Source organism: Trachurus trachurus, assembly GCF_905171665.1.
Source record: "Trachurus trachurus genome assembly, chromosome: 8".
Taxonomy (NCBI): Eukaryota; Metazoa; Chordata; class Actinopteri; order Carangiformes; family Carangidae; genus Trachurus; species Trachurus trachurus.
Genome location: NC_139905.1, coordinates 9,021,209 through 9,042,731, shown reverse-complemented (window position 1 = coordinate 9,042,731; position 21,523 = coordinate 9,021,209). Strand labels below are relative to the sequence as shown.

The 21,523-nt window shown below is 40.8% G+C and overlaps 1 protein-coding gene across 1 annotated transcript in view; it reads left to right on the top strand.

Annotated features, from left to right (window-relative positions):
• The window catches only part of grin2ca (glutamate receptor, ionotropic, N-methyl D-aspartate 2Ca), a gene marked incomplete at both ends in the record, with an annotated part of 40,517 nt that extends 29,674 nt beyond the window's left edge, over nt 1-10,843 (top strand). The window contains 7 exons of the mRNA XM_083976729.1: nt 1,235-1,388; nt 1,781-1,906; nt 4,307-4,536; nt 6,614-6,774; nt 6,902-7,089; nt 8,118-8,350; nt 9,221-10,843. Coding sequence (XP_083832855.1) covers nt 1,235-1,388; nt 1,781-1,906; nt 4,307-4,536; nt 6,614-6,774; nt 6,902-7,089; nt 8,118-8,350; nt 9,221-10,843 — 2,715 coding nt within the window. The remainder of the gene's footprint in view (nt 1-1,234; nt 1,389-1,780; nt 1,907-4,306; nt 4,537-6,613; nt 6,775-6,901; nt 7,090-8,117; nt 8,351-9,220) is intronic.
• Nucleotides 10,844-21,523: the final 10,680 nt, after the last annotated feature.

The following is a 21,523-nucleotide window of genomic DNA, read 5'->3' as shown; positions in this document are numbered from 1 at the left end:
ACTACTCTATTTGCAACTTGCAATTAAGAACATGAAACTTCAAATTTAATGATTTGATTCTTTTATTATGTGAGCATTAGGGCATGCTCATTGCTCAAAACATCAAAAATGCTTGACTGATAATGTTAATGTTAATGATAATGTCTTTCATTTTTACCATACATTGATTTTTTGGGTTTATTATTGTTGTGTATAACCCACTTATTGAGTCCTATCTTTCTGGAGCTCCAGAGAACAACCTGAGAGAGTTGATTTCAAACTACATTGCAATGGTTTTTGGTACTTAAAAACCTTAAATTCATTTTCAAAAGTTTGAAAGGACGAGTTGGATCCTTTTCTGATAAAAACAGATCACAGTGAACGTGCCAATAATAAATAAGACGAGAACCTCAGACTCTTTTTTGCTTCAGCTGAAAAAATAAAAAAGGAAAAGCAATTTGAAGTCAAGATTAATGAGTACATGAATAGGTACCAAGGTCACTGTGGTGGCTGCAGGAGGAACTGTTGTAGAAAAGGGAGGAGTAGGTGTCCTTGTGAATAATCTCCACTGTCAGATTGCTCTGGCCAGCCCTCCTTTTAAGGAGTTGGAGAATACAACATTAGCTTTCCCTTTTTCCCCCTTTTTTCAAAAACAGGAAGGCTATTGTGCTCAATGAGGCATCAACCTCCATAGGAAAGCTAATAGCTTGCATGAGGCGGAGTGTCTGGACTGTAAATCTACCAGCTCTCCATCAGCATGATTAACAGTGGTGTGGTGGGTACTGATGGGACATTGGGAGGTTCGAGTACAAGCAAAAACAGCATCATTTCCTGTTCAGCCAGACCACCACTGACCTTTAGCCTACAGCGATTACACTAACATTTCCTGCTACTACTATTTTCTCAACAGACGCCTTATGCAATAGGCATTATACTATATACTACAATACCTTATAATGGATTATAGATGGATTACATGGTGGATCATGCTTTACAACATCGTGGTGGGGGGAAAAAAGGCAAAATAACACTGGGATAGGCTTTGGAGCTGTTCAGTGGGCGCAGGAAGAACCAGACCAGACAGTATATCTCCCTCAGGGCCAGAGGCCGAGAGTGTTGACTTCACTGATAAATGAGATTTATCTCAAAGGTCAGTAGTGGACCTCCGGTATTACATCGGACAGACAGATTTGTTTCCCTTTCGCACTTTCATCTCAACCAAAAAATATCTCCATTTACTTTTCTCCTGCCGCAGGTGTTCTACAAGCGGGCAGACATGGCCATCGGCTCGCTGACCATAAACGAAGAGCGCTCTGAGATTATTGACTTCTCAGTGCCGTTTGTGGAGACAGGGATCAGTGTGATGGTGGCCAGAAGTAACGGGACTGTGTCACCATCTGCCTTTTTAGGTGAGAAATTCTGCACGGGAAATGGAAATTTCGGTTTTTACATTTTTTTTCATTTGATCAGCTGGTTTTATCCCTGACAAACAAATAAATACAATAAAATTTAGATCAAGTCTGATGGAAGACAGCAAGTGGGTCCAACTGGACTTAGTTTTGTCTTTGAAGATTTTGCCCCTTATCCAAGTGGCTTCATCAGTTCGTCTAGACTAGTCAGTCTAGTCTACATGAACTGATGTAGCCACTTGGATAAAGGGGCGAAACGTATTCAAAGACAAACTAAGTCCACTTGATTCAATTGCCTAGAGATTCTGGGATAGTTTTATATCATGAATGTCTTGATCACCTTCAATGTATTTCACCAGCCTCCCTAAACCCTCTGTCCTCTGTCCCTGCAGAACCATACAGTCCAGCAGTTTGGGTGATGATGTTCGTCATGTGTCTGACTGTTGTGGCCATCACAGTTTTTGTCTTTGAGTACTGCAGTCCAGTTGGGTACAACCGTAGCCTGGTCACAGCCAAAGGTGAGTCTTAACTCCTCCTCAGTCCTTCTGCTGGTTGTCCCTTTACAATGACAACACCAAAGAAGAAGAAGCCTTTTGATGGAAAAGCAGTACTGTAGCTGTTTTTGTAGTTGGTTTGTTTAAAGTGCAACTTCAAGCAGCTGGTAGATCAGAGATGAGACAGCCTCACCTAGGCATGTGATGTAAACCTAAACATAAAATGAAAAGTGAAGCGTTTTCCCAAGTATCACCTTGGATTTTAATTTTCATCTTAAATGAGCACTAAATGTGCAGTTTTTCCAATATTCCAATGAAAATATTTTTAACCTTGTCATGATGGAGACAAGATTGCAAATGAAAACTTTAATATGGGTGAATTAAATCAATTTATTATTAGCAGTCTGAAATCCCACAAAAGGTGAGATCAACACTGAAGTCTTGACGGTCTCAGGGGGCTGCAGAGAACATGTGAGGTCTAATCCTATTTACAGTGGCCACATACCGGATCAATGCCTGGAAAATTGAGATACTGCAGTTTCAATTTGAAGCCATGTGGTCTATAAAATATCTTATAATGGATAAAGAAAAAGGCCAAAGGTGGTTTTACTCATGGCTTGGCTTCAGCTCTTCTTTGGATGTCTTTGTTCTCACTGCATAATAAGGACATCATGAGTTATCTAGACTACAAGGATGTGATTGTCAATGCAAGTGTGTTCCACAAGTTCATCAGCTGACATCAGACATCATAATCATAGCACTTATATATTCTGATCTGCACAGAAATACTACACCCACAACACAGCTGTCAGTCACCTGCATCTGGATCTAATTTTGTACCACTGGTGTGTGGTGCAGACTGACACTGAGAAAACTACATCCATATCTTGTCAACATTTCAGCAGCTTGACTTATGAACACAGAAACAGGGAAGCAGACAGAGGTGGGTAGAGTAGCCAAAAATTGTACTCAAGTAAGAGTATAGTTACTTTAGAATAATATTACTCAAGTAAAAGTAAAAAGTAGCCATTCAAATATTTACTTGAGTAAGAGTAGAAAGTACTTGGTGAAAAAGCTACTCAAGTACTGAGTAACTGCTGAGTAACCTCTGATTTGTTTGTTTAATGATCAGCGCGTAAATGTTGGCCTAATAAAATACACAAAAATATAATAGCAATTCAAAAAATCCAGATATTGCCAAAGAACAACATTTAACAACTAAGTCAATAGGCTAAATGACATTTTTTACAAAGTAACATAAATGGGGACAAAATTCAGCCACAATAATTTACATAGGCCTATCTATCTATGAAAGGTCTATGAACTGTCCATAAGCTCTTTGTGTGGGTGTGGTGTCTGATGTGTGTCTATCTGTGACTGTGTGTGTGTGTGTGTGGGGGGGGGGTCCTATGATTGGTTTCTAGTGAAACCAAAGTCACATGACCACACCCCCGAAACTGGAGGGGTGGTCATGTGACCAGGTGTGTATGGGGTTTAAACTTCCTGGGGAGGAAGAAGAATAAGCTGACCTGGATGACTGAGAACCTTCACGGACATTATCCACTATTATCCACGACATACCAGGGCTGACGTCATCCTAATCATTTACTAGCCGCCGTTTCTCAAATTTGAGGCGGAGTGGCCGTCCTGTTTACCGCGGAGATTTTGCGTGCGGTCATGTGACTGCCTGGCTCTGTCTGATTGGTTACACGGAGGCAAACGTCGCGAGTGGCTACATCTGATTGGTGAAACGCAGTCATGTGACAGAGTCTCGGAAGTATCTCCATTAAAACCTCTATGATTAAAACATAGACAGATCGCACATTGGATCAATAAGAGAAAGTAGCGAGTAGCGACCGGAATGAAGCTCAATGTAACGGAGTAAAAGTACCGCTTCTTCTGAAGAAATATACTCAAGTAAAAGTAACAAGTATGCTGCACTGAAACTACTCTTAGAAGTACAATTTATCCAAAAAGTTACTCAAGTAAATGTAACGGAGTAAATGTAGCGCGTTACTACCCACCTCTGGAAGCAGATGTCTGCTTTTGCACACAGAAAAAACCCCACCTCAGTCAAAATGCAGTCATATATCTACACTAGACTATATCAGCAGAACTGACAAGAAAGAGCTCTTGCTTTCATACAAAAATAACTTTAACATGAGGTCAGATAACCGACAACCGGTTGTGCATTCAAAATATATGAGTACTGCACAAGTTAGAGCAGTAAACATCCCTCAACAGTCCCAAAACAATATTTTAAGCATGATGGAAAAAACACTGATTTCTTTTTTAATGCTCAGCTAATCGTCCTGCAGGGCAATGACTACACATTTTGTTATCAAGCTGTATGATCATTATAAAGGGGTGAGTGTTTCCTGTAACATTGTCCACTATGTCTACTTTAAACTTTATCTGCCCTAGATCCTGGAGGTCCAACCTTCACCATTGGGAAGTCAGTGTGGCTGCTATGGGGAATCGTCTTCAACAATTCAGTCCCCATTGAGAATCCAAAGGGCACCACCAGTAAGATCATGGTCCTGGTCTGGGCTTTCTTTGCTGTCATCTTCCTGGCCTCCTACACTGCTAACCTGGCAGCCTTCATGATCCAAGAGCAATACATCGACACCGTCTCTGGACTGAGCGACAAAAAGGTACAGAGCTCTGTCTTTGTCATTGACAGTCCTGTGTCTATGTGTACGTGTGTGTCATCAGGCGTGTTTCTGTGTTTGATGTACAGCTTAGGAAAAACACAAAGTGATCTATTTCAGGTGTGTAAACAATGTGTGGCAGAGCTATGAAAGGCAAATATCCAGAAGTGGCAATGTCATGGCTGTGACTTTTCACTTTCCCCACAAAATATAAAAGACTTCATGGAGCAAGTGGTGAAATTGAATTATATCCACAAGCTCTTAAGATAGGGAAGTCTGTAAGAAGCCTATGAAATGTAATCCACAAGTGGGTTTTCGGAGCAGACAGTGTTTATAATTTCTGGTTTTATCATATACTGTACATATTTGTCTGGCCTGTGTTTTATATGAGTATTGACAAAGAAATCCATGTTAAACCGTCAGCACAAGGAATGATTTGTAGACTCTTTGCTCGCAGGCTACTGCAGGGATTAAGGAGGCATTTGAGGAAAAGACCAAGCTGTCCACTGCTCATTATGATTCTGGCAAAGTCATTTACAATTCTTGTCTCATTATACATTAACTCTGCTATGCAGAGAAAGAAACAGAGCCATTCTGACAGCCAGTCCATAGATTATTGAACAGCATTCTGCGTGGCAGCATGGGGGGAATGGAGGGTTGAATTGCTGTTTGTCCAGCTGTGCTGAACCCCTCAGGTTAAGTAAATGTAAATGAGGTACAAGATGAAGCCACAGAAAGTGACCTTGTATCAGAGGAGACAGTGATAGAGACATACAAACTACTGAGGACACTGCACTGTGTTAAGGCGGATGATTACCTCATCCCTACAGAACAGACACTTCACTTATCAACACAGTCCTTGTGATAGGTAACACATCATTTTAACTCTGACATCACCCAGCCTCCTTCAATCCACTATTTGTGTTTGACACACCACCTCTCTGTCCTATGTAACAGTGAGAGTTATGCAGAAAACATTTCACTGACGTGCGCTGTGTTAGCTAGTTAGTTCAATCTCAGTAAGTTCAAGTTGTATAAAGAAGTGATGACTGTTATGTAGTCAAACACTCTAAGCTACTGATGTTTACATTTTCCTTACAAGAGACCTCTGGTGGACTAACCACTCTTCCCTCCCAGACACCAAGGTCAAAATAATAGGGTGTTTTTTGTAGCCCTTCAAAACCTTTTAAAGGCAAGGTTGTAGCACATGTTTTGCCACTCAAAGTGCCTTAACACCACAGATTTGGATCTAGTTCCCTTTTAAGCCAAGTCAAGTCAATTTTATTTGTGTAAAACCAATTCACAATGGGAGTTATTTCAAAGCACTTTGCAAATATGAGGTCTAGGCCTTCTTGGCTGTATAAGGTATTTCGTTCTCTCTAGGCTGTAACTCTAAAACTGCCTCTTCTCTCTATTCTTTAAATGAACCTACAATTAACTTGACCTTGATAGATTGTTCAAGGTTTGATATCAGAGTGCTTTTACTAATGTACTGTGAAAATATTTGCATAAGGTTAATGAAAAAGTACAATTTTGTCGGCTGCATTTCCACCCTGTCCCACTTCCTGTCCTCACAGCTAATTTAATGCATGTAATACTGCCAAAAGCAAAACGGATGAAATGGAAAGTTCATTTCCTACTGCAGACAAGAAAAGAATTAAGGAAATGTGGATCTGGACATGGTGTCCTCGACACAGAGTTCAATTATGATCGCCAGGTTTGTGAATTGTGGAGTCAGATGTGGAAACGATCAGTGCAAAGGGCCAGCAAGATAATTTGCTCATAAGCACTCAGATGTTGGGGCAGAAAACATAAAAATGCAAAGGTGGTGCATGTCAATATATTAGTAACTCTTTATCTGGCCTCACAGTGACAGTGGCACTTGTAAATGACAGAAAGGAGTTCGGTAATGAAATCAGGGTGCTGAGAGAAGCTCAATGTGCTTATATGCTCATATGCCAACATCTCTATTATGATAGCTATTTAGTTCAAATATTTTGTAGAAAAAATATTAGATATGCAACCAATCAATGTCGTTTTTCATATTTGTTGTGTTTCCTTATTTTTCCCTTTTTGACAGTTTCAAAAGCCACAGGAGCAGTACCCTCCGTTCCGCTTTGGTACGGTCCCAAATGGCAGCACAGAACGCAACATAAGGAGTAACTACCCCGAGATGCACTCCCACATGGTCAAATACAACCAGAAGGGAGTAGAGGATGCCCTTAACAGCCTCAAAACAGGGTATGTGTCTGCCAAGGATCGTAAAAATAAATAAATATAACCATGTACAGAAGAACTGCGAGGAGAGCAGAGCCAAACCGCTATATAATGGCCATTCGAGTACAAATCCATCTCTTTACCCTTTTAGGAAACTGGATGCCTTTATCTATGATGCTGCTGTGCTGAATTACATGGCTGGCAAAGATGAGGGCTGCAAGCTGGTGACCATTGGCAGTGGTAAAGTGTTTGCTACCACTGGTTATGGCATCGCCCTGCAGAAGGATTCACGCTGGAAACGACCCATCGACCTGGCGCTGCTTCAGTTCCTGGCCGATGGTAATTTCTTCAATATATACACAGCAGATGCTGAGTTTCAAAGAATATTACCTATAATACTGTAATAACAGCCTTTGCACCTTTTCCAAAAACCTGTATGGGAATGATGCAAAGTGCTCCATAATGTAATGGTATGATGATACAATAAAAGCTACCGTATATTGAAAAAGTAAGGAAACCGATGAATATGAGCTACAAAATATTATTAGAGTAAACTGTATGTGAATAAAAAACCCTCATAAATGCTGTCAATAAAACCTAGTATCAAGAGGTGATTTAAAATGTGACACTTACTCTGCTAACATAAGTTCCTCAGGCAAGTAATTTTGAAGCCTCTGGCAAAAGGCAGGTCACCTTTGGCAGGAATATGCAATAAGTGGTAAGAGAAGAACACACCACAGTACAGTACACTGCATAAGATATCAGACCTATATTACTCTGGTGATTTATAACGCAACAGATCATCAGGAAACTGGTTCCCAACTTGGGGCATCGGGACCCACGCTGGTGGGAGAGATGCAATTTTTTTGCAAGGCCACAGTTCATACATTCTCCACACATTTCCTATCTTCTCTTATTTGCTTGTCAAGCATTAGGGTTAGGGTTAATTTTATATCTTCAGTTTTTCAAAGTTATTTAAATTAAAAAGACAAAACTATAACAGACATCAAACTGGCCATCAGTGTACCGGTCTGCAACTGTGGATAAACAATAGCTTCCCTTTATGCCGTTAAAACAATTGCCTTATACTAGTTTTATATGCAAATTTGCAGTAGCGTTAGGGCCATTCCTTGCTTTTCCTCTGATAATTAGCTGCTATTGGATTCACTCTTTCACAAACAGAAAAATTGGACATACAGTACCATAAAAGATTAGGGTCAGGTCTACTGATTATCTGAGATAATTTCATGTAAATGTGTTTCATGAGGGGTTGTGAAGAGTTTAATTACAGGACTGAAAATCCCCAAATCATACTACTGTTATGGAAGTAGGGCTGAACACTGTAATGCTGTGCTCCTCATTCCCAGGTGACACACAGAAGCTCCAGACTGTCTGGCTCACAGGTATCTGCCGTAATGAGAAGAAAGAGGTGATGAGCAGTAAGCTGGACATTGACAATATGGCCGGGGTCTTCTACATGCTCCTCGTGGCCATGGGCCTGAGCCTGCTGGTTTTTGCTTGGGAACATCTCCTCTACTGGAAACTACGACATTCAGTCCGCAAATCAGAACGCCTGGACTTCCTTCTTGCCATCAGTAGAGTAAGTAATCCTCACACAGGAAAAATGTCATTGCCACAATGTATATTGTTTTATCTACAAATTTTGAAGGTCACTTCCCTAAAAGGCTGTACAATTCATTATCTGAATCGGTTATGCATTATTAATATATTCAAAGTTTAAATCTAAATGCAGCATATGCAACAAAACACTTTTTTGCAGTTAGGAAGTTGCAAAGAATGTAATAGTTAGGTATGTGACAGCCTTGCTGCATGAATAAATGCAGTTATAAAGCCTGCTGTCTCCTTCAACACAGAGCTTTAGGAATATTGGAAACACAGTTAGTCAAATCAGTATACAACCAGCACAGCTCAAGGGCAGCAACAATAAAAAATAAAAAAAGATAGAAAAATAAAATTAATTTATAGCAATAAAAGGACTTGGTGAAATATTGTGTTGCTTGTGATTCCTGAGAAATTGAATTTAAATTGCCCCATTAAAACGTGTGTCGACAGTCGTCTGAGGCGAGATTAAGTATTCAGAACTGATACACAATTTGAAAGTAAAATAAAGCAGGTGGGATAAAACTGGAGAAACTAATATGTTAAGTGCACGATCAGCAGCTGATTCATATGCCTGAGCTGTTTTTGTAAACCATGCTCTGTGCAAACAACATTTCAAACACAGCAACGCAAACGTAAAGAAACAACAATGAATTTTTTTTTGCTATGACAGTTTTTTCATGTAATTGTTTTTACCCCATTCTCTAAGTTTGTTAATAGAAAATGTATACAAATCAACTAAAATTGAATACACTGCTTATCGAACAACATGACTGAGACATTGCTGGGATCTCTTCTGTGATCTGAGAAGGCTTAAAAATAGTAATTTCACCTTTTTGTGTCAATGCAGGGCATCTACAGCTGCTTCAATGGAGTAGAGCACACTGACCGCAATGGGAGCATGCAGAGTCCGGACGTCACTACCAACTATACACAAGCTAACATGCTGAAGATGCTGCAGACAGCCAAGGACATGGTGTCCTCAGCCAGAGTGGAGAACTCTCTGGACAATGCCACCAAAACAATAGAGAGCTGGAGCAGGCGTGGGGGTGACAATATGCGGGCAGGCCTGCCACCCAGAGTGACCACCACAGACATGGTCCATGGCCGTCTACCCTACATCTCCAGCATCACTGACAACCATTCACCATACCCTCAGCGGGCCCTTACACCAACGTTCCCAATTCATTATGCTGACACCTCAACGCAGCCCCTCCTCGACAAGCCCCGTGTGGTGACCCGGCCCACCCCACTACGCTACACGCTGCCCGCCCGTGGCAGTCAGCATGTCTTCGAGAGGACTCTGCCCATCTCCAGCCTCAGCAGCCCTCACATCGCCATGAGGGACCCGGCTCCCTCCGGTACACCCACCCCCCACCACAGCAGCAGGCTGTATGTGGAGAACCAGGCCCGGCACCCTACATCCCCTTTTGTTCCTTACAGGGAGTTTCAGGTGCCCGATATCTATGTGGAGCACAAAGGACCGCTGAGGAGGAAGTTTAGCTACCCCCCTGACTGTGTGACCCGGAGGAGGAGGTCACACAGTTATGTGTATGATGCTGCAGACCCCAGAGTGAGAGGTGACTATGATGAACCTCGATCTTGTCTTGCTGAGTTGAGGGCCAACCACCTCATGAACAACCATGCCTCTGATGCTGCTGCCATGGCCTGCGCAGCGAGACACTACCCAGGCGGCAGCACCAGCTGCAACTCCTGTATGAAGTCTTACCTGGAGCCCGAAATGGATGATGTACCACTCCTGGGGAAGGACAAACTCAACCGTCGCGCCTCATTTCTCAGAGCCACATGGGGCAATGACAGGATCCATCAGGTAGATGAAACAAAGCCTTCCACATCCACATCACCCTCCACCCGCGTAGACATGCCTGACTTGTTTCCTCGGGTGGTAGTGGCCAACCCCAAGCCCCACAAGCTTTACGGCAGTCTGGGGCACAACCTGTCCTGCTATCCCTTGGCTGCTGAGCCTGCCTACTTGGACCCAGCCCACATGGGTTCATACCCCTACAAGCAAAAGCTCAAGTACTCTGAATCCACCCGGCTGCCCTCGTACAGGGAAGCCATCCTGCAGAATGCCGCTGCCCTGCGCCGCTCCTCCTCCACAGTGGTGCACAGACACTACTCCACCTACCTGAACTCCTACACAGACTTACCAGTGTATGTGGGGCCACTGGCCCAGGGACCATCCCAGTTGTATGACGGTTCCAAGGAAATGTGCCACTTGTTTCCCTGTACAAGCCACTGCCCAGATAATGCAGCGATGCTCCCTCGAATGAGTGATAGGCAGGTGGTTTACCACAACAATATGTTCGGGGCCTACGAGGGTGCAGGAAAGAGGGAAGACCCGGGCCCTGGGAGCAGAGAGCGGAGGCAGGTGTTGGTGGCGCGAAGAGTCAACAGTCCCTATGTGCCAAAGCCCTGGGGCAGGGTATCCAGCCTGGAGTCTGAGGTCTGAGCCACCGTCTTTACTGGACCTCCACTAGGCTCTCAGACTGAGCCCCTCTGACGAGGGAGTATGCCTGAGAGTTAACCCCTCAGCCTCTGGTCAAAGCAAAAATTAAACTCTACACCAATAGTGTATTTGAGAGTGCTGACTCTCAATTATCAGTGCAATAATATCTTAGGCAGCAAAATGTAAAGGAGAACACACTGACAAGCAAATTACTGCTGGGACTTTGTAAGCCAAACTTAAAATACTAAAAAAAGAAAAGGCAATGTTGAAAAGTATTTAATACATAAGAATTTAACCTGTTGATTGTTATTTAAAGGATTTTTAAATGATGTGTTGCTATGTGAAAGACTTCTGGGAGACAATATACTGTAGCCTCTCAATCTGATTACAACTTGAGACATTACTTTTTGTCATTTTTTTCCAAGCTCATTTCAGAACCCACCATTTCAATTGAGAGATATACTATTGAGATAATTTTGTTAATTAAGCACTGACATATCTGAATTTTCTAATTCCATGACCTTGGATGCAAAGTTGCTCTGAGGCTTTCTGCTCCATTGGTCATTAATGTAATTTACTGGGATTTTAAAAAGGGAAAACCATTAAAAGAAAAAAAAAAGTATCATGTGTATTTCCATTGTTACACTACCCTTTAATAAAGAACAAGGTCATCTCAAGGGCCTTTTGGAATTATCTGTCATCTCAATCTGTATGTAAAACATGCTCACACATCAAACAGTGATAATAGATGACTCTCTACTTCTCACTTGTGCTGTATTGTTCACGCAGACTATTATTTCAGTCTGCCAACTCACACAGAATGGATGATTATGTGAATACAGTCTGGGTACAAAGTACTGAATGCCCAAGTTCTGACCTTGGGCACTGTGTGCTCCGACATTGTGTCATCCAGGCACTACTGTGAACAGCCTACTCTGAACAGAGACAGATAAAACTACAACTTTACTGCTGTGAATCGGTTATTAATAACTTAGGAATATCAAAATGAAATATTAATAGTTTGGATCTGACAGGAGGTTCATCAGATATGTTAGCACTGACAAGGAGCAGGTGACCATCAGTACATGGATATGACCTTCATAATGCAGCAGCAGCAGTGGAAAGCATAAAACAAGCATTTGGCAGTTTGGTTGTAATTATGATACATCATCAGAGAAATTAAGCTAAAAAAAAAAAAAGAAAGAACACAGAAATGGGTTTAAAAATGTCCCCTCTTCTTAGGGAAAATAAATGTGACTGTGACTACAAAAGCCTAATGTGTTTCCAGTCAAGCAAATAGTATGGAAAATAAAATATAACAATTGTCATGTTTCCTCCCGCTAAAGTGATAACAACCTCAGCCAAATGATGGTTGCAGTGAGCAAAGCAATGCGTAACACTCATAACACTGATAATATTCACACATCAGTATTCATAGTCCATCACAGCACAAAGCAAAAGCATAAAAGCAACACAGAGCATCCACCAAACAACAAGCAAAAGAAAAGTAGCGTTGCCACATAAGATCATTAATTACGATTAATAGCAAATAAAATGAATATTGCACATACGTACATACCAGCAGCAAAAGAGTATACCCACACCAGCAACAGCATCTGTGGCCAAGTTTCTTAGCATAGAAACAGCGACTGAATAGGGCCAAGACATACAGTAAACTCTTAATATGCTTGTTAATGCAGTAAGTGAATCAGTGATTCATGAGTGACAGCTGACAGACTACTTTTGAGAAAACCAACCAGTTCCCAGCTGCATGGACACAAATATTTGCTTAACTCACCATTCACACAACATATCTCATATTTGATAGCTGCAATAATAAGTAGCATTAAAGCACTACTATACACATGTCAAACCACAGTCAGAGGAGCAATAGATCATTCAAAACAACAACAACAGCAAATTAATTACTGCCACAACAAATCCGTACAACCCTTATGGCAGCACAAGAAGAGAGAGAGCAGCAACACAAGAGCAACAAACCCGTCCTGCAGTGTCAGCCGCCATATTTACAAGCACATAAACACCACCAGACCAGAGCCAACATTATGTCCAGATTCCATAACTGTATACAGTACACACCATATACCAGTATTTATAGCATTGTATATTCTATGTTTAAAGATCATATCCCGAACAATGCATCAAAATACTATCTGCAATTTACTTTTTATATTGTTTTCTATTTCCTTGATGCATGGCACTGCAGGGCACCAATAGCACACTGAAAAATCATGCATCATTTCACTCATGCATTTACAATAAGCATGTTAACACAAGAAGCAGACACTTACTTTGCTGAAGTAAACTGGGTGGGATGACAGTTCCAAGCTGCAAGGAAGGGGGATTTATGATCGGTTATCAGTGGTGCAATTTTATGAAAACAATTATTGTATATTGTTATTGTGAATGGACTGCGTGCACAACAACAATGACGTTTACAACACTAAATCCAACATTCAATATTACCTTTCAGCTTCCCGACTATTTACATTGAGCCAAAGCCCCCTAACTCCTATTGTTCCAATATTAGTTAATCACTGCACAAATCAACAGGATGAAAGCATTATAATGAATTTTGCCAAACACCATGCCATAAAAAGAAATAAGCTCAGCCACAGCAAGACATGAAATCACAATTTATTCCAATGCAAATACTGCCCACACTGAAGCAGCTGCATTAGAGTGCATATTAGCATCCAACAATAGTAAAAACCTACACCAGCCAGCAGTACAGACCGCCATATTTCTAGAACACGAACACAGTAAAGACATAAACATTCAGCACAGGCAGCAGCCACTTACCCTCCTAATTTTGGGAAAGGCCACTGTGTTGGACAGGAAATCACTTCCAGCTTGTTGTAGCTGGGCAAGAGAAAAGGCTGCATTATCCCACCAAAGGCTGGAATGACACAACATAACAGGACTGTTAACTTGTGTATCAAAAGCGACATAAGCCACATATTTTATAACAGCAAAATAAATAGCATTGGGTGGGCAGGTTCAAAAGCTGTCCTGTGATTTCTGTTAAGTTTTTAACAGATATCATCAGACTAGACAGATCAACTTATACTCACAGGTTGTGAAACACAAATGGGAACCAGCAGTGATAACACGGCCTTTAATTATTTACTAAGTGCATTGCTTAGTTCATAATAATGTCACATTTTTATCAGTACCACCCAGCTGTATACTATAACAATAACCTGGATAAGCAGCAGAAAATGGGTGGATGGATTAGCCAATTAAAATGTAGCTAATTAATTAAGGCCCACAGAGGGTAGATTTGAAAGCACAATTTGTAAGGTAAGTCTACTTAATACCTTCTGAAAGTGAATTCAATTCATCAAGACCTACAGATGCCAACTAACTCAGTGTCATCACAGCAACACAAATGTTTCGATCACAACTGATGACCCTGTGTAAATATAACGGGGACGTAGGCTAGTGCTTAATGCTGCGTTCGAGACAGCTCGGAACTCGGATTTTTCTGACCTTCTACTTGAAAAAGTGCAAAAAGTCGGAGAAAAAAAATCTACCCCGACTTTTCCGCCAATCAATTGTCTAACGTTACACATCAATCTGCACCCGCCACCCGCACAGAACCACACCGTCATAAAACATCGATTAAAATGCCTTTTAAATGCCAAAATATTATAGGCCTATACTTACGGATACAGATTACCTACTGGTGTTGTTCTCTTCAATCTTAAATGATCTGTTTCATTAGTTTAAATAAAAAATGTTCTTCTATCATTTTTGTTGTTGATGTTTTTGTGCCCTTTGTAATGTTTTCATGCCTTTACTTACAGTAGCCTACGTGAAGCACTTTGAATGCAAAGCTTTCAGCAGATTCCGAGTTCCGAGTTGTCTCGAACGCAGCACAATTTCTGTTCGTGGAGCAGCATCGACATGGCTCAAACAACGTGTTTTACATTTATAAAAAGAGAATTACATTTGCTACATCTTCTTTAACTAACTCCATGCCCCCGGGCTCCACAAAAAAAATCAAAACTAGAACAGAAATTGTTTCGCCAATGTTTGGTTAGTTAGCTACACCACTGAGACCTACTAAGCTAGCAACATGGATGTGTGCGCAAAACTTTTACTTTACAACAGTTTACACATGACCGAAACACACAGAGAAATATTTACCATTGCCAAACGGGGGCTAACCCTTACATATAAAGGGGAGATGATGTACTTTTGCCGACAAAAATGAACTTGTTGAATCATTTTAGCGAAGACTGTGACGGCTCTCCTTCCCAACAGGTGACAGGTGACTGGTCTGAGAATTTGGGGTCTACCTGTCATATCCGCAGGGGCAGCAGGGGGCGCCCATACCATAGATAGGCTACAACTTTGTTTTCCTGAAGTTTATTTAGGTTAGATGTCTTTTATTATATGACTCTACAGGTAAAACCATAGAGATTAAATTGAATTTCATAATCAACTAAGAAACTAATAAATATTCAGAGGCTGATACCAGTGAAGGGCAATTGCTTATGAAATTAATTTGACAATAAACTAATTAACAGCTTAACTGTTGGCCTTTATAGTAGGTCTACCAGTTAATTTCTGGGGGGGGGGGATGTACCAAAGGAAATAGTGAAACTGGACCCAGTAAATAGGTCACTCAAAACCTCTGATTCAGTGTGTTTGGGCCATTCAATGAGGGAAAATACTTATTCATAGCCTACATGAGACGACATGGTTTCATGGTTAGGCCTACATCGTTCATCAAGTAGACACACAGTTCCCCAAAGTTATCTTGTATCAAACATGTCTTTGGGTCAGAAAAGTACAAGGCATAAAATCTATAGATAGAAATAAACAACAATGTAATAAAGCCTGACTGGCAAAAGCAATGAACTTTAAAAACTTCATTCTGTTTACAGCAATTTCAAGGCTGTGAGTCAAACTTAATTCTTAATCTTTATTTAAAAAATCACATTGTAATGGTGAGGGAAAATCTAGCTAATAGTCGCAAATCCAGGCAGAACGGAGTTCATCGTCTTGAAACCCTGTTATACTTACCTGAAAAGAAAAAAACATCCCATCCTTATTATGGACCAAGAAAATTACAGCTTAGATTTGAGTTGATTTTATAATATCTCAAAGGATTTAACAGTCTGTAGCCTACAACACCTGACTACCTCTATCCAAAGACCTTGGATAAGGACCTTTGATAAGGGCGAAAATGGAAAGCTAAGTGAGAGCAACAAGGGACAGAAGTAAATGTGTTTTACATGTTAACCATATCTCGAGAGACAAAACTGTAGATTGCTCCACCTTTTTAATATTTATTCAATGAGAAAAGTAATTTTTCTGAGGCACAGTAGCGTTATCTACAGAGTACAGACAGACAGAGTTTCCAGCTGGATAGAAATGTGTCTTTATAGCTGTGCAGCTCCTGGGTTATCAATGATATCAACTAGTGGATGGATTGCTGTCCAATTTCCATTTCTTATCCTGCTCAAACTCTAATACACATTTTACTCAATAGCCCTATCAGCATCGTGAGCATACAGTATAAGAGCGCTGATATTTGCATTTAGCTGAAAGGACCACTGTGTCGAAGTGTGGCCGTTTATGAGTCACTCACTCTGTATTTACTATATAGGGCACAGTGTTTACTCTGCCATTTTATTTGAGTGTCTGCATTAATAATGTAAAATTTATGCTCTAGTGCCTTGTAAACTCTTTAAAAAATTGCCTCCGTGGAATGAAAAAAGTGGAGTTCCTGGTATATAAACAACACTAACAATCCCACAATGCCATGCTCCGTATTTTCCGCATGGATTACAGCAGGTCAACCATTTGAACACAGCTCCAGTCCTTTTGTTTATACTTTACAATTTCAGGAAAGAAGGACAACATACCCATAGTTTCGCTAATAAATGCAAATACATGGATCCTTATAAAGACTGTAAATTTCCATGGAATAAAACAATCCATCCATCCTTTAACTAAGGGAAAACTGACTTTTGATATAATTTGAAGGTCTTTCTGGGTTAAATGCTTTGTGTAGCTCCATCTCAGTGTGGTGCACTCACCAAGTGCAGCTTCTTACTGATATCATTGACTGATGAGCATTTTTTTTTTTTTTTTACTGAAGCTCAGTATCATATACAGTATGAATGTGACTCCTAATTGGACAAAGAGAGATTAATGCCACAAGCGCTTAATAAGTGTGAGAACTGACTCTCAGCTGAATAAACTAATTTCTGGCAGCCTGAAGTGAAATGTCTGTAGTTGAATACATGAACTCTTTCACTGTGCTCACTGACCAAACCAATCTTCATTAATTTCACCAAGTAATTAAATAGCAATTCTGTGATCTGTGTGCTTTGTAACGTGACAAATTCATTCTCTCTCTCTCTCACTGCTCTTTGAAATGTATGACTTCATAGAAGGTGGGCAATGAGCATACAAAGACAATCCATGCAAGACATTTCATTTCCCAATTTTAACACATAAATACTGGACAAGATTATATCTAGAATCTGGAAACCCTTTATAAATACAATTTCACTCTTGATCCCCTTGGCGGAGTGAAAAAACTAAAATAATATAAAGGCAGAGGTACATCTGAGCTTCTGATGTGCATCTGTGGCCCAGGAAAAATCCACTGAAAGCCTTGAGTGTTTTCTTTGGAAGATTAAAAAAAAAAAAAAATCCAACCTTCTCATCACCTGAGATGAACTACAAATCAAACAACAAACAACCACTGTGGGCAGGGGTGTTTCTAGACACTCTGGGGGCCCCAAGCACGAGGCACCTGCCCCTTGCCCTTATTTGTATCTGTTTAGCCCAAAGATTATCTGTATCAATATCTGTATTCAGATTTAAACCGGACAAGCAATCAAAAATGGGCATGGTTTTCAAAGGAAGCTGATTTTATATACAGTATATATAAAAAAAATACAAATTACGGGACTAAAGGAACTTAAAGCAAGACAGAGGTTATCAGTCTAATTTTACAATTGCCATATGAATAAAAATGAAATCTCACTTTCACTTTCACTGCTGAACAGTTACTGTAATTAATGCGTCTTCCACCGGTGTGAGACAGTGATAGATGAGATACACCACTGGACGTACTAAGGCTGGACTACACTGAGATACGCAGCCAAACTCAAAACAAACTGGCTTCAGCAAAACAGCCGTCCCAGTGCTGCCGAGTAGAGAGTCGAGGTCAGAGTTTCATGCAAGTAACTTCAATAATGGACTGAATGAAATCACGATTATAATTCAGATTCAGGCTGAAACTTTAACTTCATGTGCTTAAGGTTTGTAAGTGTTGACAGAGACACTATGGACATTGTTAAACTTCTGTCAGTTAGTCTGCATTGTTCACAATTCTGCTGGAATAAGTGGCACTTTGTTATTTGGCCTAGAACATTATATATTCAGACTCTTTTTCCAAGACTCAAATTGCTCTGTTGCCGTGCTCACTGAACACTGCTTCCCCAAACCGATCATCAGACCTCTGTAGTGGATAAAGACAGGGAACAACATCTGCCTGTGCAGAGCCAGAAAAACGTGCCAGTGCCACAGTAAGTATGTAGCAGAACATCTGTAAAATCTGTAGATGTGTTTGATAGATCTGACAACAGGTGTTATTCACTTGCACTTGAGCACAATGTGCAAGATAATCCAGTCTGATAACAAAGGTGAGAGAGCTCCATGAAAGTTTTTGAAAACTGTTGTGTCACACACATCATCCTCACACCTGCTATTTTGAGAGCCAAGTGTGTTCACATTGGCAAATATTGAAACATGAAGTGCCCAGATGATGCACTCAACACCGGTCCAAAACACTGAGGGTAAAATTAACCTTTCTCACCTTCAACACATAGTCGCCACGTTGGCTACACAGTGAAAGAGAGGGGGGGGGGGGGGGTTCAAACTCGTGAAAACAGCAGGAGGAGAAGCCAGAAAATAAAAAATGTAAACGCGACCATTCTTTATATTGACAAACCTGGTTACCACAGCTGACAGGCAACTTTCAATCAGTCTTCCTCCCACATGTCAATAGTTTACCAACCACTGCTTAAAAGCGAGTCGTGTGTAAAGTAGAAATACCAGGTGGTCCAGTTTGCACACACAGACACTGATTCTCTTTGTTGTTGTTGGTGTGAGGAGACACTTGAAATACAAAGAGCAAGAAACACACAAAAAAAACTGCAGTGGGTTTCTGTGGATACTTTAATCTAAACAGACAACAAAAACAACTCACTCACACTCACGCTACTTCGGTTTGTTTCTACTGTCTCTATTCTGCTCTTCATGTTTTTTTCTTCCAAGAGCCCTTTCCTTAACCCACAGACAATGTGTTAGTGATGTGTTTAATCAAACCACCTGGATAGATAAGAGCTGGCAGCGGGCCAGGCCTCTCTCTCACTCACACACACGCACACACTGACCCATCCAGGCCCTACTCATTAGCTCAGTCTGGACGTGTGGACCGGGGCTGACCAGCTGAGCAGGTTTCTGCAGAGACTGAGGCCTGCTGTTTGTTTGATGAATCCTTGAACTCCCCTTCCACTGCAGGGATGACAGCTCTGCGGATGGAAACGCAAAGCTGCAGGAGGTGAGGATGGGTGGGTTGGTGGGCGGATGGACAAAATAACAGAAACAGCAGCACCACACACACAAAAAAAAAGGATTAAAACATCTTTCTAACTGAATCATCACCACAAAGGCAACAAAGCAGAGAAGCCAAATGTGTCACCTTTAGAAGATGTCCCATAATCAGCACCTTTACCGCGTGAGAAATGATGCAACTGAGATCCAGAGAGTCAGCAGTTGGTGCTGCACTGCAGGTTTATCAGTCAAACATGCAGTAACTTAAGCAATGAGCCTGATCTAATTAAAAGTTGTACTCGTTTCTAGGAGAATGAGTCAAAAGAGAGAAGAAAAAAAAGGAAAATGTGAGACTTTATGCACATACGCTCTTCATACATGGATTTCCCTTGAGGGAGTACAATCACACTTATAAAGACCATGAAAACATGAAGAAGTTACATACAGTATAGCATGAAGAAAAAGTCCATGTGATAGTGTATTCTCATTTTTCAATATAATATAAAATATATTCACAACCTTTATCAATTTACTTTGTGATGGATTAAACAGGCATCTGTGAGGGAGTGAAGAGTTACAGTAAGTGTGCGTGTGATATTAGAGCAGTCATGTCAATTTGATGTATATATGCATGTATTGATGAATGAACCGATCCATTTCATCAGGGATGTTATTAACTGTATGAAGCCCAGGAGGAGGGAGGAGGGGGTGGTGGCAGGGTGCTGACATGAGGTCATAGGGTGCAGTAGATTAGGCTAATGAAAGTATAAAATAATGCAGTAAAACAGGCTGGTATGGATTACGGCAACAGTGTTGACCCCCTCCAATGTTGCCAATTATAAAATGCAGAGCCGTTATGCATGGGCGGGGGATCAATATTCCAATCTATATATGACCATTTATCAAAACGATCCATTGCTTTGCAGGACCCTTCTGCTCAGCTCCCACATTTCATCACGTAACTAAAGTGACAACTGCTTTTATCTTTATAATCATCACACGGTATGAAGTGTGCTATATACTGTATTTATTACTTGTGCTTAAATATGAATAAGACTTAAAAGAACAATATTTTTTTTACTGAACAGAGCTAGAGTTATAGAAAAGGTCCAGTCAGTCCTTGTTGACCATAGTCCCTCCCAGTTCACTGAGTATAATAAGATATATCACAGTAAGATGGATGACCAGTACACAAAAAAAAGATTTAATCAACCTCTTTTGTAACCTTTTATCTTTTGTGTAAATTCTGTCTGTGCAACAAACTGCCTCATAGAGGCAATAAAGATTAGTTATTTTCCTGGAATCATTAATATATTTTGTTTAGATAATAATAATGATTAAAACATGGTTATGTAGAAAGTGCATGAAGAGTGGACTCACACAGTGTTATGGTGTTATGGTCATGGGATTGGCCAAATGTTTGGCATGAGACAGAGATAAGCATTACCACTTTATTTATTTGAATGTCAGGAATTGGCTGCATTCACAAGGTCCATCAGAGTCAACAGTGCTTCTCCTTCTGTCACATGTTAAGTTAAAACTGTCTGTTGAAATGAACTGATCAACACTGCTTCAACCTTCACAAAGACTTTTATTCATGTTGGGAATTCTAAAGTAACTTTGCCAAAACCAGTTTTTACCAGTTCAGAAGGACATGGCGAATCTATATTGACAGGCTATAGTCAAAGAAACTGTACGGGAATAAAACAGGAGATTAAGTCGTGATGTGTGATTTAATTTTATAAAAAGTCTCTTCCATCATTTCAATTGACAGAAATGTCCTTTTATGACATTCACAAATGTGCGCACATCCTGACTGAGTGAATGAAATGAGGCAGTTTGAGTCTGTAGAGGATGGATCCATAAGCCGTGGAGACAGGCTGGGTTCTGTCCCCTGGAGGTTCCCGTCCACCGGGGCCCACGGGGCATCAGAACTACATTGTATCTGTGGGCAGATGCCGTGGCATCTGGGCCCAGGGTTAGCAAGTAAGCATCAGCGTGCGCTGGCACTGAGCAAACTCTAGGCGATGCAGGTTCTGCCAGGACATGGGGCCAGGAGCCCTCAGAGGAGCAGAT